Genomic DNA, 18,993 nt, shown 5'->3' with positions numbered 1-18,993 from the left:
GTTTTGAGTTAAGTTTTGTAGCAGATTTTTTAAGTGAATGTTTAAGTATTTGAATTAGATTCGTAGTGCCTCTTTATTTAGTTAATCTCTTGGATTAGTCAGTTGCTAGCTTTGGGCGCGCTACACTTTCCCTCTGTTCATTGGCTCGGGTCGTAGCTGCTGCTTTGGAAGCTCCTGATTTGGTTGCTGCTGCTTTCAACGCTGCTGCGGCTATCGCGCCTGCATCCGATGGCATTGTGCTTTCTGCTCCATCCTGTTTTTTGTCGGCTGCTTTAAGCTTTTCGCCCTTTTATTTTTTACGTGTCATAACTAGGGTCGTCCTTGGTGTTTCTTTTGACGATACCTTGGCTTTTCCCACATCTTTTGCTTTTTCCATCTTTGATTCTCTGCAAAAACGAAACGTCGCCGGAGAAACAGAATCCACCTTGGTTTGGTTATCAAAGTTAATCTAATAAGAAAAGACGTAAATCCCTATGTATACTTAAAGATTTTCAAGGAAAACGAGGTTTTGGAGAAAAAAATTTCAACAAGGTGTAGATCCAATCATTGCAAACATAGATCTACTCATGGGTTTTAAAGTACATCGTGAATGCAGGTGGATCTTATTTAAATAAACGCAGATCTACCCTAAAGATGATAAAAACTCAAATAACTGTTTACAAAGGTATGTACTCAGAGATCTGTTTTAAAAGAAAGTGCTGGAAAGGTTTTTTAAGGCTTATAATCTGCTAGAAAAAATACAGTTCTAAGAAATTCTTCCAACGCAAATAGTAGATTTGAAAGTTTTTTTTTTTTTTTTTTTTTTTTGCAGAAATGTAAATAAATCCGAGTCGTTTCGGCAATAGAAAACACAGATACAACAGGGGTTTTCGAAAGGAAGAACAATAACAAGTTACTCAAAACACTATTATGAGGGGAACATCGCTGAGAGGCCAAAAATAGGGTAAAATCATAGGGAAAGATAAATGTTTTACCGGGACAAAGTCCCTGTTTCTAGCGCCAGATTGTGAACACAGAAATAACGATGGCGTCATCATATTCACAAACACTATCCGCATTGAATGTAAAATCATTGAGAGTAGTAGAACACATATAAAACGACATAAGTCCGGGGTTTATTAGACTCAGATCCATCGGGCTCGTCCTCGTCTAGCCACAGGGGAGAAATTAAAACCGATCTATACCCAATACATAATATAATAAATCATAATAAGTAAAACAGAAGATAAAGTGCAGAATATAAATGAGACGAAGATTTACGTGGTTCAACACTAAGGCCTACGTCCACGGGGATAGTTGTTTCACTATGCATTTGGGGATTACAAAGATAGTCGAACGACTTTGGAGTAAATAACGAAGCTAGGAAGAAGATCAATCTACTGCTTACTCTTACTATTTCTCTCTCTCCTGCTCTTATCTCTCCTCACACTTAAAATTGGTCTGCCCCCTTTCTCAAAGTGGAAAGGGGTATTTATGGAGACTGAACATGGGGCCCGCCATCAGAGACAACTGTATCCTTATCGTCTCGATCTTTGTGCTGTCCTCGATGGTATCTTCGCACTACACCGATGACTCTCCTTCGGCATTCCACTTTACCGTTGGGTTGCCTCTTCTTTCTCCATGGAATGCTTGACACGCATCTTATACCTAGGGTGTTTAATGCGGTGGTTGGGGAGATCTTCACGTGTCAGGCGGCTATCTGATGCCCCTGTCACGTCATTGTCGGCGAGACTCATCCTACCCGTTGATATTGGATCTTCCTTGGGATGGAGTAAAGTAGAACTCTTGGTCTTTTAGGGTGCTTCACAGTAAATCGGTCTTTCAGTGCTCCTTGACTATTTGCCATAGGATTAGCCTGATGATGAACATATGCAGATGATAGATGCCCCTTGGGTGTTGAAACGTGGTATCGTATCTTGATGTCTCAAGGATGTATGTCTTCCACGTGTAATTCCTCCTACACGTGGCGGATGATGAATTATGTGTATACAAGGAAACATCATGATACACTCTCTTTCCCTGCAAATCTTTACACTACCAGTAAAACACGCACATCATTTAGTAACCAAGAATCCCATTGAAACATCACTAACATACTCGAGCCAATTCCTTGTTCTTGCGAAAACATGCCCAAAAGCGTGACTCCGAACTCATATATCTCGCTGCCAACTCCAGCTTCCAACACGCTTTCCCTTTATGATTCAATGAAACATTACCATCTCCACTTTCGGTTCAGAAATCCAGCAACTGGAACTAGTACCACAAGCTGACCATTCTCACTGCAGTTTCACATTGTTTCTGCGGAATTTCAAACTGGTACAGGCATTCACTACTTCCCAGCTCAAGCCATACTCACAGCCACTGCACCAACCTATTTCCTCATGCAAGGCCAAATCTCATACACCGGACTCACAGCATCATCTACCCTGCAATACCGAGTTCATACATTCACTGCGCTTCAATATCTCCCAACTGTATGCTCAAATGCATTAACCATTTCAGCTGCTAAGAGAGAGCATCAGCACCTTCATTTCTGCAGTTGCATCTGAATTCAACTTTTTTCAAATTCCTTCTTGTTCTTGTGTTCACTGTACCACCTTCATAAACCCATTCTATCATGGTATTCTGACCAGCACAACCACCCTGTTCAATTGCAGTTGTTCTTGTTCAGACCATCTTCATTCCTAGCCATCTCTTCCTTGCAACAGTACCAGCCCATTCAAGCAATTGCTTCAACCACCATTTCCTTTAGCTTTCTTGAACCCTCTGAGGCCACCACAGTTCAACTCCAATCACCAACCAGAAACTTCCTAGCCGCTGCTGCAACAACAGCACCACCTCTACCTGAATTTCAGTCAATCATGTAGCTTTAACTCCAGCTACTGCAACAACAAATACCACCTGCAATTTCCTGTCACGAACACACATCTCAATCCGAGCCATAAACTACCACTTGAACTGCAGTTTCATCTCTTGTTCTTCTTTGTAATCTTCTATCTTGCTGCATCACATTCCAGAGACCCATGACTCGTAAGTCGTAATCCTACAAGAACCTCAGCATCTCAATTTCAACTGGCAGCAACAGCTCACCATTCTTCTCCTCTTCTCAGCTCAACTATCTCATTTTGCTCTCCATTTCGATCTCAAATTCCCATTCAATCAAACCCTAATTCATCTCAGAAGCACATCAACAGACTCCATCAAATTGCCACCAAGATCGAGTTCATCTCAAACCCTAACTTTATTTCTTCTCTCAGTTCTTCAAAAACCCTTATCTCGACCATTTCTAGCAAACCATACCAATTCTGCCATCAATTCTCTTTTCTCAGATTCAATCCTTCGGTCTCCTTCTCGTCTTCTCTATTTAACATCAACAACTCCAATTTCTTCTCTCAATTCTTCTCTGAAACTATAACAGCATCAAACCTTTGAACTTCAACCATGGCAACAACAGATTTCTCTGATTCTCGGTCAAATTCCATATAATCCCTATCTGTTCTTATCTTACCAGCAACCGTCTCTCATCTCTGAATGAGATGAATTTCATAAGGACAATAATGAGAAGAGAAACATTTCTCTTGTTCTCAGGTCTAGGTAATGATAAGAAATGCTATAGGCACCCAACAAATCACTATGGACCACCAAACTTATATATGACTTATCGGTTTCGCATAACCGACATCCTAATTCCTTTCTCAACTGAACCGTCAGTTTTGAGGAACCGACGGTTCATTATTCACCTCCTTCTCGAGCATATTAGCTGGCTCCAAATATCACTCGCCCGTGAATTGGTCTTTTTGTGTTTTTCGCTCCAAATGAATGATTTTTCCTTCTTTTGCTCATAATTACTCCATTGCACCTAATCAACTCAAATTCACACATAAGATACACAATTCACAAGCAAAATAGCAAAGAAAGCATAATTAATAGATAAATATGAAGGTGTTTTAGACACCTATCAGTTATTGCTTTCGACAACAATCCACTTGATCCGAAAGCTCTGGGACTTTCTACATATGAAAAAACAATGTTGGTCGTAGTCAATGTTGTCACCAAGTGGAGACACTACCTCATAGGACATCGTTTCATCATCAACACTGACCATCTAAGTATCAGATACTTTAAGGAGCAGAAAATTACCACCCCGTTATAACAAAGATGATTCATGAAACTCCTGGATTTTGACTATACTATACATTACAAGAAAGGGTTAAAAAAAAGTTGCAGATGCCCCCTCCATATTACATGCATTCCGATACTTCCACTTCTAGTTGCAGCTCTGCGGGTATCTAATGAAGGCTAGAGAGATCCAAAAGCTATTTTTATTGGAAGGGATTGAAGCAAGACACCTTATTTGTGGTCAGTCATTGTGATACTTTTCAAAGGAACAAGGTGGAACACTCACCCTCCAGATCTCTTACAACCACTTCCTATTCCAAATCAAACTTGGCATCACATTTCCACTGCAGTCTTGGTATACTTCGCCTGCAAACTTGGATTTTGTCTGTACGTAGTTCACTTTTTATGTGAAGTCTTCAACTGCAACCAATTTTGAGGGCCCCGCAACACCTATTTCTAAACTACAACTTTGTTTTTTAGCCTGCAATATTGGTTTTTACTTCTTTGCTTCAGGTCTCTACTGTAGAATTCTTTCCATCTTTGTAAGGTAGTCTTCGTGACTCGGATTGTTTCTTTTGTATTCCTGGCTTGGGTTAGGTTCCTTTTCTTTTTGATATAACCTTTTTCTTTTGAAAAAAACAAACTTGGCAGCACATCACCATGGATTTCAATGAAGGCCTATCTAATTTTACAACAAGGATGTCATCATGGTGGTGGTGGACATGTTAACCGAATACATTTACTTTGTGAAACTAACTCATCCTTTTACTGTAATTATTGTGGCTCATTGAGCATAGATTTATTTCTCTACCTACTTTTATCGTCATTTTGTATAAATCACTACAAAAAATCTTGTTGAACCGTAAAAAGTAAACCGTGTTAAAACCGCATTCTCACAGGCACCCCTAAGATGTGACCCCCTGTTTTTCTCCAGTGGATGGGGCCCACTCGTTTTGTGTCGCAACGGTTTTCATGTGGTTTAGTTTCCACGGTCGATATAGAATTACTCAAATCACCTCAATAAATTTCTCAAGTAAAAATGAACACACGATGTTGTGTTTTTTTTTTTTTTTGGTATACAAAAAAAATAAACACACGGTGTATGATTGACGGCTTTTGTTATCTTGTATACCCGTATACAAGATAACACCCATTAATTAATTATATTTTGTATTGAATTAAGGAATTCTTTGGTGGGAAAGTAATAAATAGTCCCTTGTTTTTAAACACCAAAATTCCGCTACTATCCTTGAAATAAGAATAACAGGGGTGTATTGAATTAGGATTTATATGGATATTTAACAATCCTAAAAACTCCTAGGTATTCAATTAGAATACGTAAGGATTCATTAAATATCCATGGTATTCAATTAGGATTGTTTTAGATTCCACAAATATTCTAGATATTCAATTTGTTTAAGATTTCTTAGGATAGTTAAAGGACAAAATATATATAGATTCTTATAGACATTTGTAGGCAAAACATGTATGTTATTATCTCATATCAATTTTAACCCAAACCACAAGAGTTTCATGGATTCTTATGGACAATTTTTTTTTATCACAAAATGTTATGTTTTTCCACCACTATCACCGCTGCCACCACCAACTATCACCGCCACACACCAACCACCACCGCACATGCTCACCAGCACCACTGACCACCTCCGCCACCACCAACCATCACCGCCACCACCACACACACCAACCACCACCGCCCACCACCACCTCCACCCACCATCTCAATTTTTGGATTTTTTTTAAAGAGAATCATGATGATTTTGGTTTTTTCAAATATATTACTAATTGGTAATATACTTCAACTTTTAAAAATCTAATTACTCCTAAGACACTATTATAATCTAGAATCATATATCTATAAGAATCTTAAATATTCTTTAAGAAACATTATAAATCCACTAGATTCAGGTAAAACTAGTATCTAATTATATCTAGATAAATCCTGATACAATACACCCCTGTAAATATAAACATTTCTGCGTGTTTCATCTCTCTCTGAACTCTTGATCTTCTTCTTATTTTCTACCGTTAGTATGATTCTTGGATTTTCCTCCAAAACCTAATTAAGCTAAACGATATTTAAGCAGCAGGATGAAAAAGAATCGGTAACTCCTAGGTTATTTTAAGCTTGTAATGACGATGAAATTTTACATCCGTAAAATCACAAACCACCCAATTGACCAAACTTGAAAAGTGATTACCCTATTTGGGTGGAGGTTATTTTTCCTGACGTCATTAGGGACGATCCTGAAAGAATTAGGGGCGATTTTTTATTCCCAACCCACAAATACAATTATGGGATGTTTAAATTGTTGGAGATTACCTAAGTGCCTTACACAATCAGTAGTTAGTATAGTGGTATTATCTACCGATTGTTAAAGTATAAAACACGAAATGAAACTTGTGGCCGTTAGCAATCAGTAGATAGGTGAAGTTCATAAATAACTTCATAAACTGCCGACTACTCTGACCCAATCTCGAAATTGTTGCCAACTTATTAATCGGACGTTTGGTGACGTTCGTATACTATAGATTATTGTAGTTCCCAAATTCGAGAAAAATAGAGGTTTTGGCAAAAACAGAATTTGGGGCAACTTCATAATCGGAGGTTATGTTAACTTATTAACCTACCGATTATTGTAGTTCCCAAATTCGAAAAATTAGAGATTTCAGCAAAAACAAAATTTGGGGCAACTTTATAATCGGAAGTTAGATTAACTTATTAACCTACCGATTATTGTAGTTCCCAAATTTTAAAAATTAGAGATTTCGGCAAAAACAAAATTTGGGGCTACTAGAACAATCAGTAGATAATGAACATCACGAGACTTCCGATTGTACAATCGGTAGTCAATAAATATCACGAGTTTGCCGATTGTGAAAATTAAAAAAATGCAAAATTCCACTAGTTTTTGAAAATTTTGCATTTGAGACTATTAGCACAATCGGTAGATAATGAACATCACGAGACTACTGATTTTACAATCGGTAGATAATAAATATCACGAGTCTGCCGATTGTGAATATAGAAAAATACAAAATTCCACTAGTTTTTGAAAATTTTGAATTTGGGGCTACTACCACAATCGGTAGATAATGAACATCACGAGTTTACCGATTATGAAAATAGAGTAACTCAAAATTCCATTGGTTTTTGAAATTTTTTGGGACTACTACCACAATCGATAGACAATAAACATCACAAAACTATCGATTATGCGCATCTATTTGAACAGAAGGTATAATCGGTTGATAAAGTATTTTATTATCTACCGATTCTGAGACGTCAATGGTGCTGAATGCATTTAATTGTCTCTTTAACCAGTATTAAACCTTGAACATGATATTCTTCATGATGTTTATCACCTTCTTCTTCATACCCATTCGTGTTCGTTGTTGATTTAAGAAAAAAATGATATTCTCCACCTTTTCTTTCTTTCTTTCTTCTACTCTAAAATCTTAAAACTACAAAACTAAAACAATTTTCCTTTATATAATCTAAACTACTGATTGTAAACTAAACTACCCATCGTTAATGGTAGAATCTGCATTATAAAAAATGAGAGATAAGGGGTGGCTTCATTATAGGTTTGGGTGACCCTATTTTGTCTTATTAGTCGTTCGTAATTTTTTCGGAATCGCCCCTAAAGACGTCATGTTAATTTTTATCAACTAAACTAAAAGTGAATCTAATAATAAAAATAGATGAAAATGAAATTACATTAAAGTTTTTAGAGATAAAATAAATAGGTAGTTGAAGAATTTCTTTTATTTCTTCATAACATATGATTAAGATTGGTACAGTATAATTAAAAAGGAGATGAATGATGTTTTCTTTTTTAAGTGGAGATGGGATGCGTGAGATAAAAATGGACAAGAAGGATGAGTGAAACAAAATTGGAGAATAACAAGAGAATAATTAAGATTGCTCTGATAGAAACGGAGATGAAGAATACCCAGCGATAAAATTGGAGAATTGGAAGATAACAAAGGAAATGGGAGTGAATAAGGACGAGAAGATGTCGGGATTGTTAATTATTTTCCATTGGCGAATCCTAAGGATATTGTTGGAATACAAATCTCAATTTTAGAAAAAACAAAGTCATTGTTGTTTTTAATAGCATGTTTCTAATTTCCATGAAATTTAAAGATGATATTATCCTCTTAATTTATATAAGGTATACAAGTTAATAGTTAACGGTATCCATAATCGACTAATAATCGATTAGACAATCACCCGACAAACAAGTGTGGGTAATATTATTTTATAATATCCCCGGTCAGGAAATCATCAAGAAATACCCACGTTGTCATGGTCCCATGGATCTCATCTTTTCCCGATGAATATAAGGATCAACAGGCAGCCTCGATTAAAGGGTTTTTATAGTCATTTAGCACCGTATGAAACACTATAAAGCCCGCAAATTGAACATAACAAAAAGCTTTAGCTGCAAAAAACAACTCCCATCATCAGACAGATAATTAATTTCCCAGAAACGGATTTCTCTATCGCCGGTAGTTAGATCCCGGCTGAAAAGTTCATATTTCAGCTTCTTTTATACTCTCTTGCTAAACTGTAATCTAAATCCTGTGTAACCTAATCGTTACCCCGCATTTTTAGTAGTTTTTTTCTGGGGGGAATTTTAGGAGGTGTGAGAATTTGTGCTCGTGATGGGATTTTGTGCTTGTCCATTAGAGATTCCTGCTCGACTGTTGTGGAGTACTAGTTTTTTCCGTCACAAGATCATGATTTTCTAAAAAAAAACATTCAACCTGAATACACAAACACACACCAGTAGAGAAGATATTAAAGAAAAGAAAAACAGTGATCATCAGTGAGAGAGAGGGGGGGAATTGGGTTTTATGATTTTGTTTCTTCGTATTGAAAAATTTAATCAAATAAAAAAAGTTCACCGGGAATCTGACACACACAATAAACGCGGCGTATATTTCGGAAATGCATTCCGGCAGTAGACTCTTCTTTGATGGCTCCTACCACGGAAACATGCTAGTCCTTGGGAATGGAGATAACGGCTTTCAAGGTAATAATTTTTATTCCCAAATTACCCTTCTTAGCTGACGCCGCTCTTCTTTTTTTACGTACTGTGATTTGTTACCTACTTGCCATTTCCAGAATGATTTTTTCGTTCTTAGTCTTTTACGAATGAACGTTTGAGCAAGCAAATCTAAGAAGAAACCATGATTCAGCGTTGTTTTGGTTAAATTTCAGGGGCAAGATCAGTTTTGAACCATGAAGAATCTTCGAAAAGGAGACTTTTCTTTAGCTCCTCTGCAGAAGATTTATATGACGAAGAATTTTACGATGAACAATTGCCGGAAAAGAAACGTCGTCTCACAGCTGATCAGGTATGATATGTCGACATTGTTATACTAATACGTTAAGTTGTTGTTGTCAATATGGTCAACGTATCCGATACTATTGATCAATCCTATCACATATTCATTATAGCCATTACTTTCATTATCTTGAACGTATCCGTATCGATTCTATGTTTCTTTCTATCAAGTGATCAATTAGAATAAAATGCCCAAGTAGAATCTTACAACTTTATTTTGTTTAAATTTTATATTATTCTCTATATTCTGAACAATTAGACTTTAATTACTTTTGATTAATGTATATGAATACGTTTGTTGTGTTTTGATTCATTTACTAGGTATTGATGTTAGAGAAGAGCTTCGAGGCAGAGAACAAGCTGGAGCCTGACAGGAAGACCCAGTTAGCCAAGAAACTAGGCTTACAACCAAGGCAAGTCGCGGTTTGGTTCCAAAACCGAAGAGCTCGTTGGAAGACAAAGCAGCTCGAACGAGATTACGATCTCCTTAAGTCATCTTACGACTGTCTTCTCTCTAATTACGACTCCATTGTTAAGGAAACCGAGAAGCTTAAATCCGAGGTACTTAATACTTTTATTATTATTATTAAACTATTAAACTTAAGTTTGCACTTTTTTCTTTTTCAAAAAAAAATTTACTTAAGCAATTGCAAGTGATTAGATGAAAACTTAGTTTAACCAGTTACAACTTTAAGCTAAACTAAATCTTAGTGGAGATAGCATTAGGGGAGTTAAAAATAGTTAGGAATAACTAGTGGGAGGTTTGATCATCACCACTTACTAACCCCATATCGTTAGAACTGAAAATGACATTTTTTTTAAGCGATGGAATGAACCGTTCTTTTCTTTCTTTCTTTTTCTATGAATATGTGTATAAACTTTTTCGATTTCGAATGGCATGTAGCTCAGTTAGTTAGTAGGTTCTTTTGATGTGTGCAACTTTTTTACCCAAAGGATATCATTCTTTTCGGAAAATATGAATAATGGATGGGATCTTGGGATTGTTTTGATGTATGTACGTACGTATAAGGTGGTCTTGCTCAATGGGAAGCTGCAAACCAACAAGGAGGTTACAGGGATGGTTGAAGCGGGTCAGAAACATGACCCACCAATCCTATTCAACAACAAGAACGACGACGGTGACGACACCGCCACAAACGATGTGCTAGGAGATTGTGCATTCGAAATCAAAACTGAGGACCACTTAAGCTCTGGCTCTGGTGGGAGTGCTGTAGTAGACGAGCACGATGGTCGACAGCTAGTGGATAGCGGTCATTCATACTTCCCCGAGAGTGTATATCATGGGTACATGGGACCTGTAGATGTTACCAACGTCCAATCAGAAGAAGATGATGGAAGTGACGACAACCAAAGCTATTGGGCAGCGGAAAACCTACAAGAACATGATGCTGAGCCACTGAACTGGTGGGTTTGGCCTTGAAATGAAAAAGAAGCTTGATTAACAGTACCAACTACTTTTGCACAAGTTAATACATGCAAAACGTACTATTGTTTGCCTTATAGCATTTCTATTGTAATTTTATGTGTGCAATGCATAAGCAATTGTATAAGGAGGTAATAAAAAACAACACTATAAAACCATCCTTACAAATTGTGTTAAGGATATATGTTGAAAGTGATCTCTTTGGTGAATCCGTTATCTGAAGTTTGATCAAACAATACCCACTTAATCATCTGTAAAAGATTATGTACTTATATGTTAATGCAGCCATGTAGGCCTATGAGGTGGGATTGGAAGTTTAAATCCCTTCCTTTGTTAATTAAGATATCCGATAAACAAAGATATACTCCCTCCGATTCTGGAAAAGTATCAGTGGTGCATAAAGCCATAAATTCTCAAGAAATGAAAAAAAGTACAAGCAGAGTACTCCTTGTACAAAACTATCGGATGCCAGATTCTACATCCTCTCACAAAAACACCCAGAATAGATTTCAGAAAACACTGGGAAAAAAGTACCCAGAAAACATCCAGAACACACAAACTCAAGGAGGTTGGAAAGAAAGTGTGAATACTGTTCGTGTTTGAATATCTCACCGCGTTCCTGAATTTATGTTGTTTATTGATTTGGAATAATCCTGTTCCAAAGAGAGTTTTAGATCCAATTCTTTGTAAAGATTATCGAACTGATATCAAATGTGAAACTACACACCATCGACGTTAGTAGTGTCATTGCACCTGAGCAACCTAGGCTTTGTTAGTACACCATGCCGCTTCTGCAGAGTATCAGAACACTGCCTCGGTATTTTTTTTTCTGTTATCCATTTCTTGGTGCAAGAGTCTAGACCCACTCATTTCTATATTTATGAAGGACTTACTAGCTACCAGCTGCTAGTGAAATGGGATGGAAGCAAGAAATATATCCTTTTAAGTTCTAACCGAAGGGAAAACAATTCGAATGGTTGTTATTGACCCACTTAATGATACAATTTTGAAGCAATTAATTTCCCCACATCAGAAAAGATTGATTGATCGAGGAACTGTCTAACTATTACTAACATCTAACATCACATATATAAGGCTACGAGAATGGGAAATGGGAAAAAAAAAGACCCTGCAACCCATGCTGAAGATTGAAGGGTAACGGTTCATTGCAAAAGAAGAACATGATGTCCCCATATCATAATCCCAAAGGAAGAGAGACAAAGACTTGTTGTCTCTTCTCTCTACCATTTATCTCCAAACCCTTAAAAGAACATCCAGTACTTATGGTGTTGTTCTTGTCCCATCAACTGATTGGTTTCTTAGGATTTTTCTTCTGGAGAAAACAAATTTGAGAATACTTACTAGTAGTATTGTCATTTTAAATTATAAGATGTAATAATTTCCATAAATCACTAATAACATTAATGTTTGTAGTAGTTAAAAATTCTAAATACACATCTCAGTGATCTCACAGATTCACACTATTAACATGATATAAATCATTAAATTTAGACAATTATGTAAATATCAAAAGGTAATGATGATAACAATACCCATGAGTTCACGTGGTTCGGAATGATTATCATCGTCCACAAGAAAGAAATAATTTTTTTCTAATGAGTGAAAAAGGTATTGATAGTGAAATTTTGACAAGGAAGAAAATAGTAATATTATCTCTGCCCAACTGCAGAAGCAGAAAATAAATATGTATGAATTCCTGATGCGACATCAAAATTATAGATTCGTACTTCTATATTATATTCTGGAAGAAAATTGAGAATGCGTATCCAATTAAATATGATAGAACAAGTAAGATCGGAACATGCAATTACGTAGAAAATAGTTGGGTCTGTTTCACGAATCCCAAATGAAGTCGCCGTTAACCTATAATGGTTTTGGAAAAACCTAGGTTAAAGGAGAATCGACTCTAGTCGCAACTACGATACAGGAAAGTGTCGGGATTAGGTTTTCCAGTTACTAGGGTTCTCCCTTATATAGTCTTTCAAATCAGGATTTGCTTTCAATCAAAGCTAAGATAGCTTAGTAACAAAGCATTCAATATTCACCGTTAGATGAAAACCTGACTTAAGATTCAAGCTAAGTCTGCTTAAGACCAAAGCAATATCTCTCCACCGTTAGATGGTCTTAGCTTGTTACACACAAATGAAATATACCTTCATTTAGATATGGGTAACCGTACCTAAACGTGTATATTGAGTTTGCTCTATAATAGTTAACCGAAGTTAGCCATATGAATACTTTTGTCTTAACCACATTCATCTAACACTTCTAGATCAACTATGATGATCAATCAATCATGAAAGATAATCAAATGAATCTAATTGTGTTTCAAATAGAGTTGTTCAATTGTTCACTACTTCACAGAAGTATATATAAATCAATTGAATCAAAATCGGTTGATTTGTAAGAATCAATTCATGAACATTAATCCACGGTTTGCAAAGATTGCATTCCTTAATTCATAAATGTATTTGTTCATGAGTATAAAAAACATACTTAACCGGTTTTAGAACTTTAACCACTAAGTTTGCAAACGGGTACGCAAACTATAGCTTCCGGACTTTGGTCTTGTTCAGCAGTTTGCAAACAGGTATGCATACTGCTGTCCCGGACCTTAACTCAGGTAGAACCGTTCGCATACTGGTATGCAAACATGGTTCCTGGAATTTAACATTTAAAACCGTTCGCATACTAGGTATACAAACAAGGTTCCCAGACCTGAATCATACCAAAACAGTTTGCATACTAGGTATGCATACTGCATTGTATCTAGACAAAGGTTTTTGTTCTAAACTCCCATTTCAATCATTAAACACATCCTTAGAAGATGACAATAGTTGTCTCATACAAACTATTAGCTTATAAGTAATTTTCAAGTGATCGAATGATCAATACGAAATTTTGCGAGTCGACATCAAAAGATTGTCTCACACAAATCATGTAAGATGTTTCAAGGTAATTTTCACATGATCATCTTTTGACTTATTATTTACTTTCTAATAAATAAATTGTTTCCAACTAAACTCGTCAAGAATATGATGAACGTAGCTAAAGAAAAAAATCTTCCAGCATATACTTCGAGAGATAGATAACCGAGTTAAACTCAGTTCGAAATATCAAATGTGTATAATATAAAAGTCTATATGGCTATACGACTTAGTCTCATTAGGAGATAAAATAGAACAAACTTCTGAGTGATAGATAAGTTTTAGTCTCCACATACCTTTTGTTGATGAAGTTCCTCCAAGCTATCCTCAGTAGATCTTCGTCTTCAATCAATGAACGTCGTGAAGTCTAAATCTCAAGTACACGTTTTATCCTAATCCGAGACATAGATATAAGTAGACTAGAAATCAAGACTTATTGTTTTGATCAACTAAACTTGAAAAACAAGGTTGAGATAGCAATGCTTGCGAGTTCGACCGAGCAATGCTCTAACAGAAACTTGTATGGAAAAACTTGTCACCATCTGTAGCATAGATCAACAATAAAGCTCTGATACCTGATATGAAGACAAGTTTAACTTGGACGATCTCAAATCAATATCCAAGTAATAACCTAGTTTACACCCAAACTATAATATGAACCGAATTCCAATAAAAACAAATATTGTAATCTTTCTTTCAAGATAGGAATTCTCAAGAATAATATTGTAGGTTTGGTACAGTCTTTTAGGCTCAAAAAATGTCTAGGTTATTTAACGTACTACTTGTAATATTCCTATTATAAAGATAAACTATATAGTGCGGGAAAAAATAACTCAAAACACCAGAAACTTTGTTAACGGGGAAAACTGCAAAGAAGAAAAATCCCGGGACCCAGTACAAAACTTGAGCACCACACTGTATTAAGCTGCTACAGATACTAGCCTATTATCTAACTGGAATGTAACTGAGACCGGATCGACCGTACGAGCAATTCAGCTTTAGTTGTGCTCATTTACATCTCTGATCTCACAAGACCCTACACAACACAATTCCCCTAGATGGTGTTCTTTACAAGCCTAGATGTTGCTTCAATCTAAATGAAGACTTTTATGACTATTCGCCTCTAATAGAAACCCATTTGATTTCTTTCAGAAATATATTCAATCTAGGTATGGGAATCTGTAACACCCGCGAATTCTGGCACTAAAACTGAGTCCAGAATCCCGCTCTGCCACTATCGTAGGTTCAGATTTTTCTTTTTAAGATAAGAATAACTTAGAACCACGAAAGAAAATCCAATGAACATTATTAAATAGATAAATAATATTTAAAACACTTAAATAGTTATAATCCAAAATTAAAATAATCAAACTATTGAAGTTAATAACAATATGATAACCTTGTTGAGATTAAAGGAAAATAAATTCAACATAAAACTACATTAAGGGAGATGTTTCTCTTCTTCTCAAATATTGTAGCGGAAACTCAAGAAAACCCCAAGACTAACCCACATACTTATTCTGCTACCTGAAAGGGAAAAATCAACACAGGGTCAGAGCATTGAATCGCAAGTTCACTCTTAATCCATCGTATACACTGATAAGCATATAATTAACAAAAGTATCAACTAGTAATAAACATCTAAACTATGGAAGTAGGAAGATCCGAAGACTAAGTTTTAATATCAAGTAGCACAATGCTCACTTTCAGTCTTTCACCAACCATAAAAATTACATACGTACCACAAATTAAACAATTACATATACTTCCCACCGCGATACACTATTTGAACAATGATGTCCCTGAACTTGGAAAACTCAATGACAACCCCATAACTAGTGTGTGCTCATAAGCATGATAGCTATTCTGGCCACAACGATATTCATAAGCGCGATAGCTATTATGATACCTATCTCAACATATAAATCTCAACACACACATATCAACATACACGTCTACTGCTCACCGGTTCTCACAATCCTGATAGCTTTGCTGACCTGACCTCTTAGCAAGTAGATAAATGAGAATTAGTATCTAAGTATAACGAATCGCCAAATCAGGATTTATATCCTTAAATACTCCAACACATACAATACCATTTAAATTATATTAAAATTCAGCACATAGTAAGTTTCAAAGGCATACACACAACTCAATTCAAAATTGAACCACATACTAGGTCAATTCAATAATTTACCCTACAAGCACATATTTATAACTCTGTTGTACCTATCAAATATGCTATGTATACTAATCCGATCATAAAAAAAATTTCGCCATGCAATTATAATAATCTCAAGGATATTATGTACTAATTTCAAAGAAAGTTAACGGTTGAATATCGGATTATGATATGTTCTATTCGCTCAACCTATCTGAATTATTACAGGTGTAACTACAAGACATCTGTTGTTTAGGTACCTCCCGAACTCGGTTTTACTTGAAATTTTTACATAAAAGTCATGAACTAAATTTCTACTCAAATTAAAATTTCAGATAATTATAAGTAGTAGAATAATATAAACTTAGGTTTTCACAACTGTCTGGATTCATAAATTTTGTAGATAAGTTCTCTGAACTAAAAGTGTTTCTGTAATGACTCAAAGTCTGATAGTCCCGAAATTTTTACTGACGCTATGTGACAGTTAAAGGTATAGCATATCTATTGGTTATGTTTAAATTAAGGGTTCAAAAAATACTCATTCTTTTAGGTGACAGAAAAACCCTAACTCAAAATTTACCTTAGAAATTCAACTATTACCCTAGGTTTTCAAGAAGATCAACAATTGAAACTTATACTATCAATAGTAATGATAAAACAAGAATAAACTTTCCACAACCTTGAGATTAAAGCCCCTAGAATCTGTTGTGGTGTCAACTCCTCAACATATTAGTTTCCTTATTTACTTATGCTTAGTTTAATTCAGTAGTTTCCTTTTTTTAGATAGACTTCTTTAAATTGGTAGACAAGTTTAATTAATACTTTACATCCAAGTTTGATTAATTATAAATACTTAATCTCTGAGCTTGTAAAGACACTTTAATCAATACAAAATCTCAATTCTATTACTGCTTTACACAACAGAGGTGGCTAATCCCCTTATATAAAAAAGGATTTTTATATTAAGGTTCTAATATTTACGTGTTTTGTTACAGTTTCTTGGTTTAGAACCCTAACAAAATCTCTTCTTCTTCATGCTGCGGACTTTTATTCTTTGAAACAAGGTGAAAAACCTAATTCCAAATACTAACTTAACATGTATTTATTTTATTAGCCTAGCTTATTTGTTATTTAAACCCAAGTTTTTATTAAGGGCAGCATAACCCCTAACATATTAGTAAGATGACCGCAGCAACTTCCTGGGAGGTCACCCATCCCTGGATTACTCCCGCCCGAGCATGCTTAACTGCAGATTTTCTGCCAACTCTGGAGCCAATTGTGCCGAAAAGTCCTCGGTGTTAGGGAAGGAAAAAATATTAACTATATTTCATTCCGTCGGCGAAACACTGCCGAAATCGGGGTATTAAAACACCACCTCCTTAAATTGGAGTCGTCCTCGGATCCAGAATATATATTCAAGCCCAGATCTACGAAGTTCCCTGCCCCTCACGAGACAAGCACCTGGAGCAACCGCATCCAACGTACCTTCTCACCCTTGGTAGGTGAACCGTCGTCGGCTCTGATATCATTTTTCATCTTTAGTTGTGCTCCTTTACATCTCTTGGATCTCGTAAGACCCTACACAACACAATTCCCCTAGCTGGTGTCCTTTAGAAGCCTAGAAGTTGCTTCAATCTAATTGAAGACTTTTATGGCTATTCCGCCTCCAACAGAAACCCATTTGATTTCTTTCAGAAAGATATTCAGTCAAGGTATGGGAATCTATATGCAATAATGTATCTTCAAGAAAATAAGATATCAAGCAAACTCAAGATTATGTGGAACTTATTCTTTTCAAAAGTTATAGAGGCCTAATCAATTCAAACTCACAAGAACAATCTGAACAAATCAAACCAAAAATAATTTAGATATCTATCTTATAGAATCACAGAGTTTGAGACGAAGAGAAATTTATGATTCATATCTATCAAGTTTCTGATCTAAAGTTTCGCAAATTTAAAAGATCAATAAAAACGAGATAGTCTGATCGAGCTTCACAAATCTCATATTAGAGTCTTTCAAAGTCTTCACCTCCAGTTTCCATATGAAACCTATGTTTTTAAAGGACAAATCTACTCTGCAACTAGGACATATAAGTGTCGGGATTAAGTTTTTAATGTGCAGGGAGTCTTCATTATATGTATTGTGCAATCCCCGTATTAGGTTATGACTTTGAAGGACTTCACTAAGGGATTCGTGAATCCCGGCCAGAATATCTTTTAAATGTTAGTTCATGTTATCTGGATTTTGTTCTTATTGATCTTCCAAGTTTTTAAGACTTTAGATCAGGAACTTGATTGGTAGAATAACAAACTACTCTCCGTCTTCAACTTTGTGATTCCACAAGATAAATATCTAAATTATTTCTAGTTTTATTTGTTTAGATTGTTCTTGTAAGGTATAAGTAATTATGCATCTCAATAACTTTTAAGGAAAATAAGCTCAACCAATATTGAGTTTGCTTGATATCTTATTTTCTTGAAGATCCCTTATAAGAATATATATTTTCATTATATTTTCATTGATTAGGCTTTTTGTTTGAGGCAGAATAGTCAAAAAACTCTTCTCTTAGGTTGAATCAAATCGTTGGACTATAAAGGACGTCATATAGAGGAATCATGTTGTGAAGGGTCTTGCGAGATCCAAATGACGTAAAGGAGTGAAAGTGAAACTTAATTTCTCATCGGGTCGATTCGGTCTTAACTACATTCCAGTCTGAAGTATGATAGTAGGCTAATGTCTGTAGTGTTTTAATGCAATATGTTTTTCAAGTCCTAAACTAGGTTCCAGTATTGTTCTACTTTGTTGTTTTCCTTGTTAACAAAGTTTTTGGTGTCTAATGTTTTTTTTTCCGTATTATATTGTTTATCTTTATAATAAGAATATCTCAAGTAGATGTTAAAATAACCTAGACTGTTTGTTGTATAGAACCTACTAAGTTTA

The 18,993-nt window shown here is 35.6% G+C and overlaps 1 protein-coding gene across 1 annotated transcript; it reads left to right on the top strand.

Moving 5' to 3' along the window:
- Positions 1–8,554: 8,554 nt before the first annotated feature.
- LOC113276426 (homeobox-leucine zipper protein HAT5-like) lies at positions 8,555–11,159 on the top strand. Its single transcript, XM_026526028.1, has 4 exons — positions 8,555–9,182; positions 9,371–9,507; positions 9,819–10,058; positions 10,528–11,159. The coding sequence occupies exons 1-4, from the start codon at positions 9,098–9,100 to the stop codon at positions 10,936–10,938; spliced, it is 873 nt and encodes a 290-aa protein (XP_026381813.1). The 5' UTR covers positions 8,555–9,097; the 3' UTR covers positions 10,939–11,159.
- Positions 11,160–18,993: the final 7,834 nt, after the last annotated feature.

The sequence above is a fragment of the Papaver somniferum genome, chromosome 4 (genome assembly GCF_003573695.1).
Source record: "Papaver somniferum cultivar HN1 chromosome 4, ASM357369v1, whole genome shotgun sequence".
In the NCBI taxonomy this organism is placed as follows: Eukaryota; Viridiplantae; Streptophyta; class Magnoliopsida; order Ranunculales; family Papaveraceae; genus Papaver; species Papaver somniferum.
This window is presented reverse-complemented; position numbering and strand designations above follow the sequence as displayed.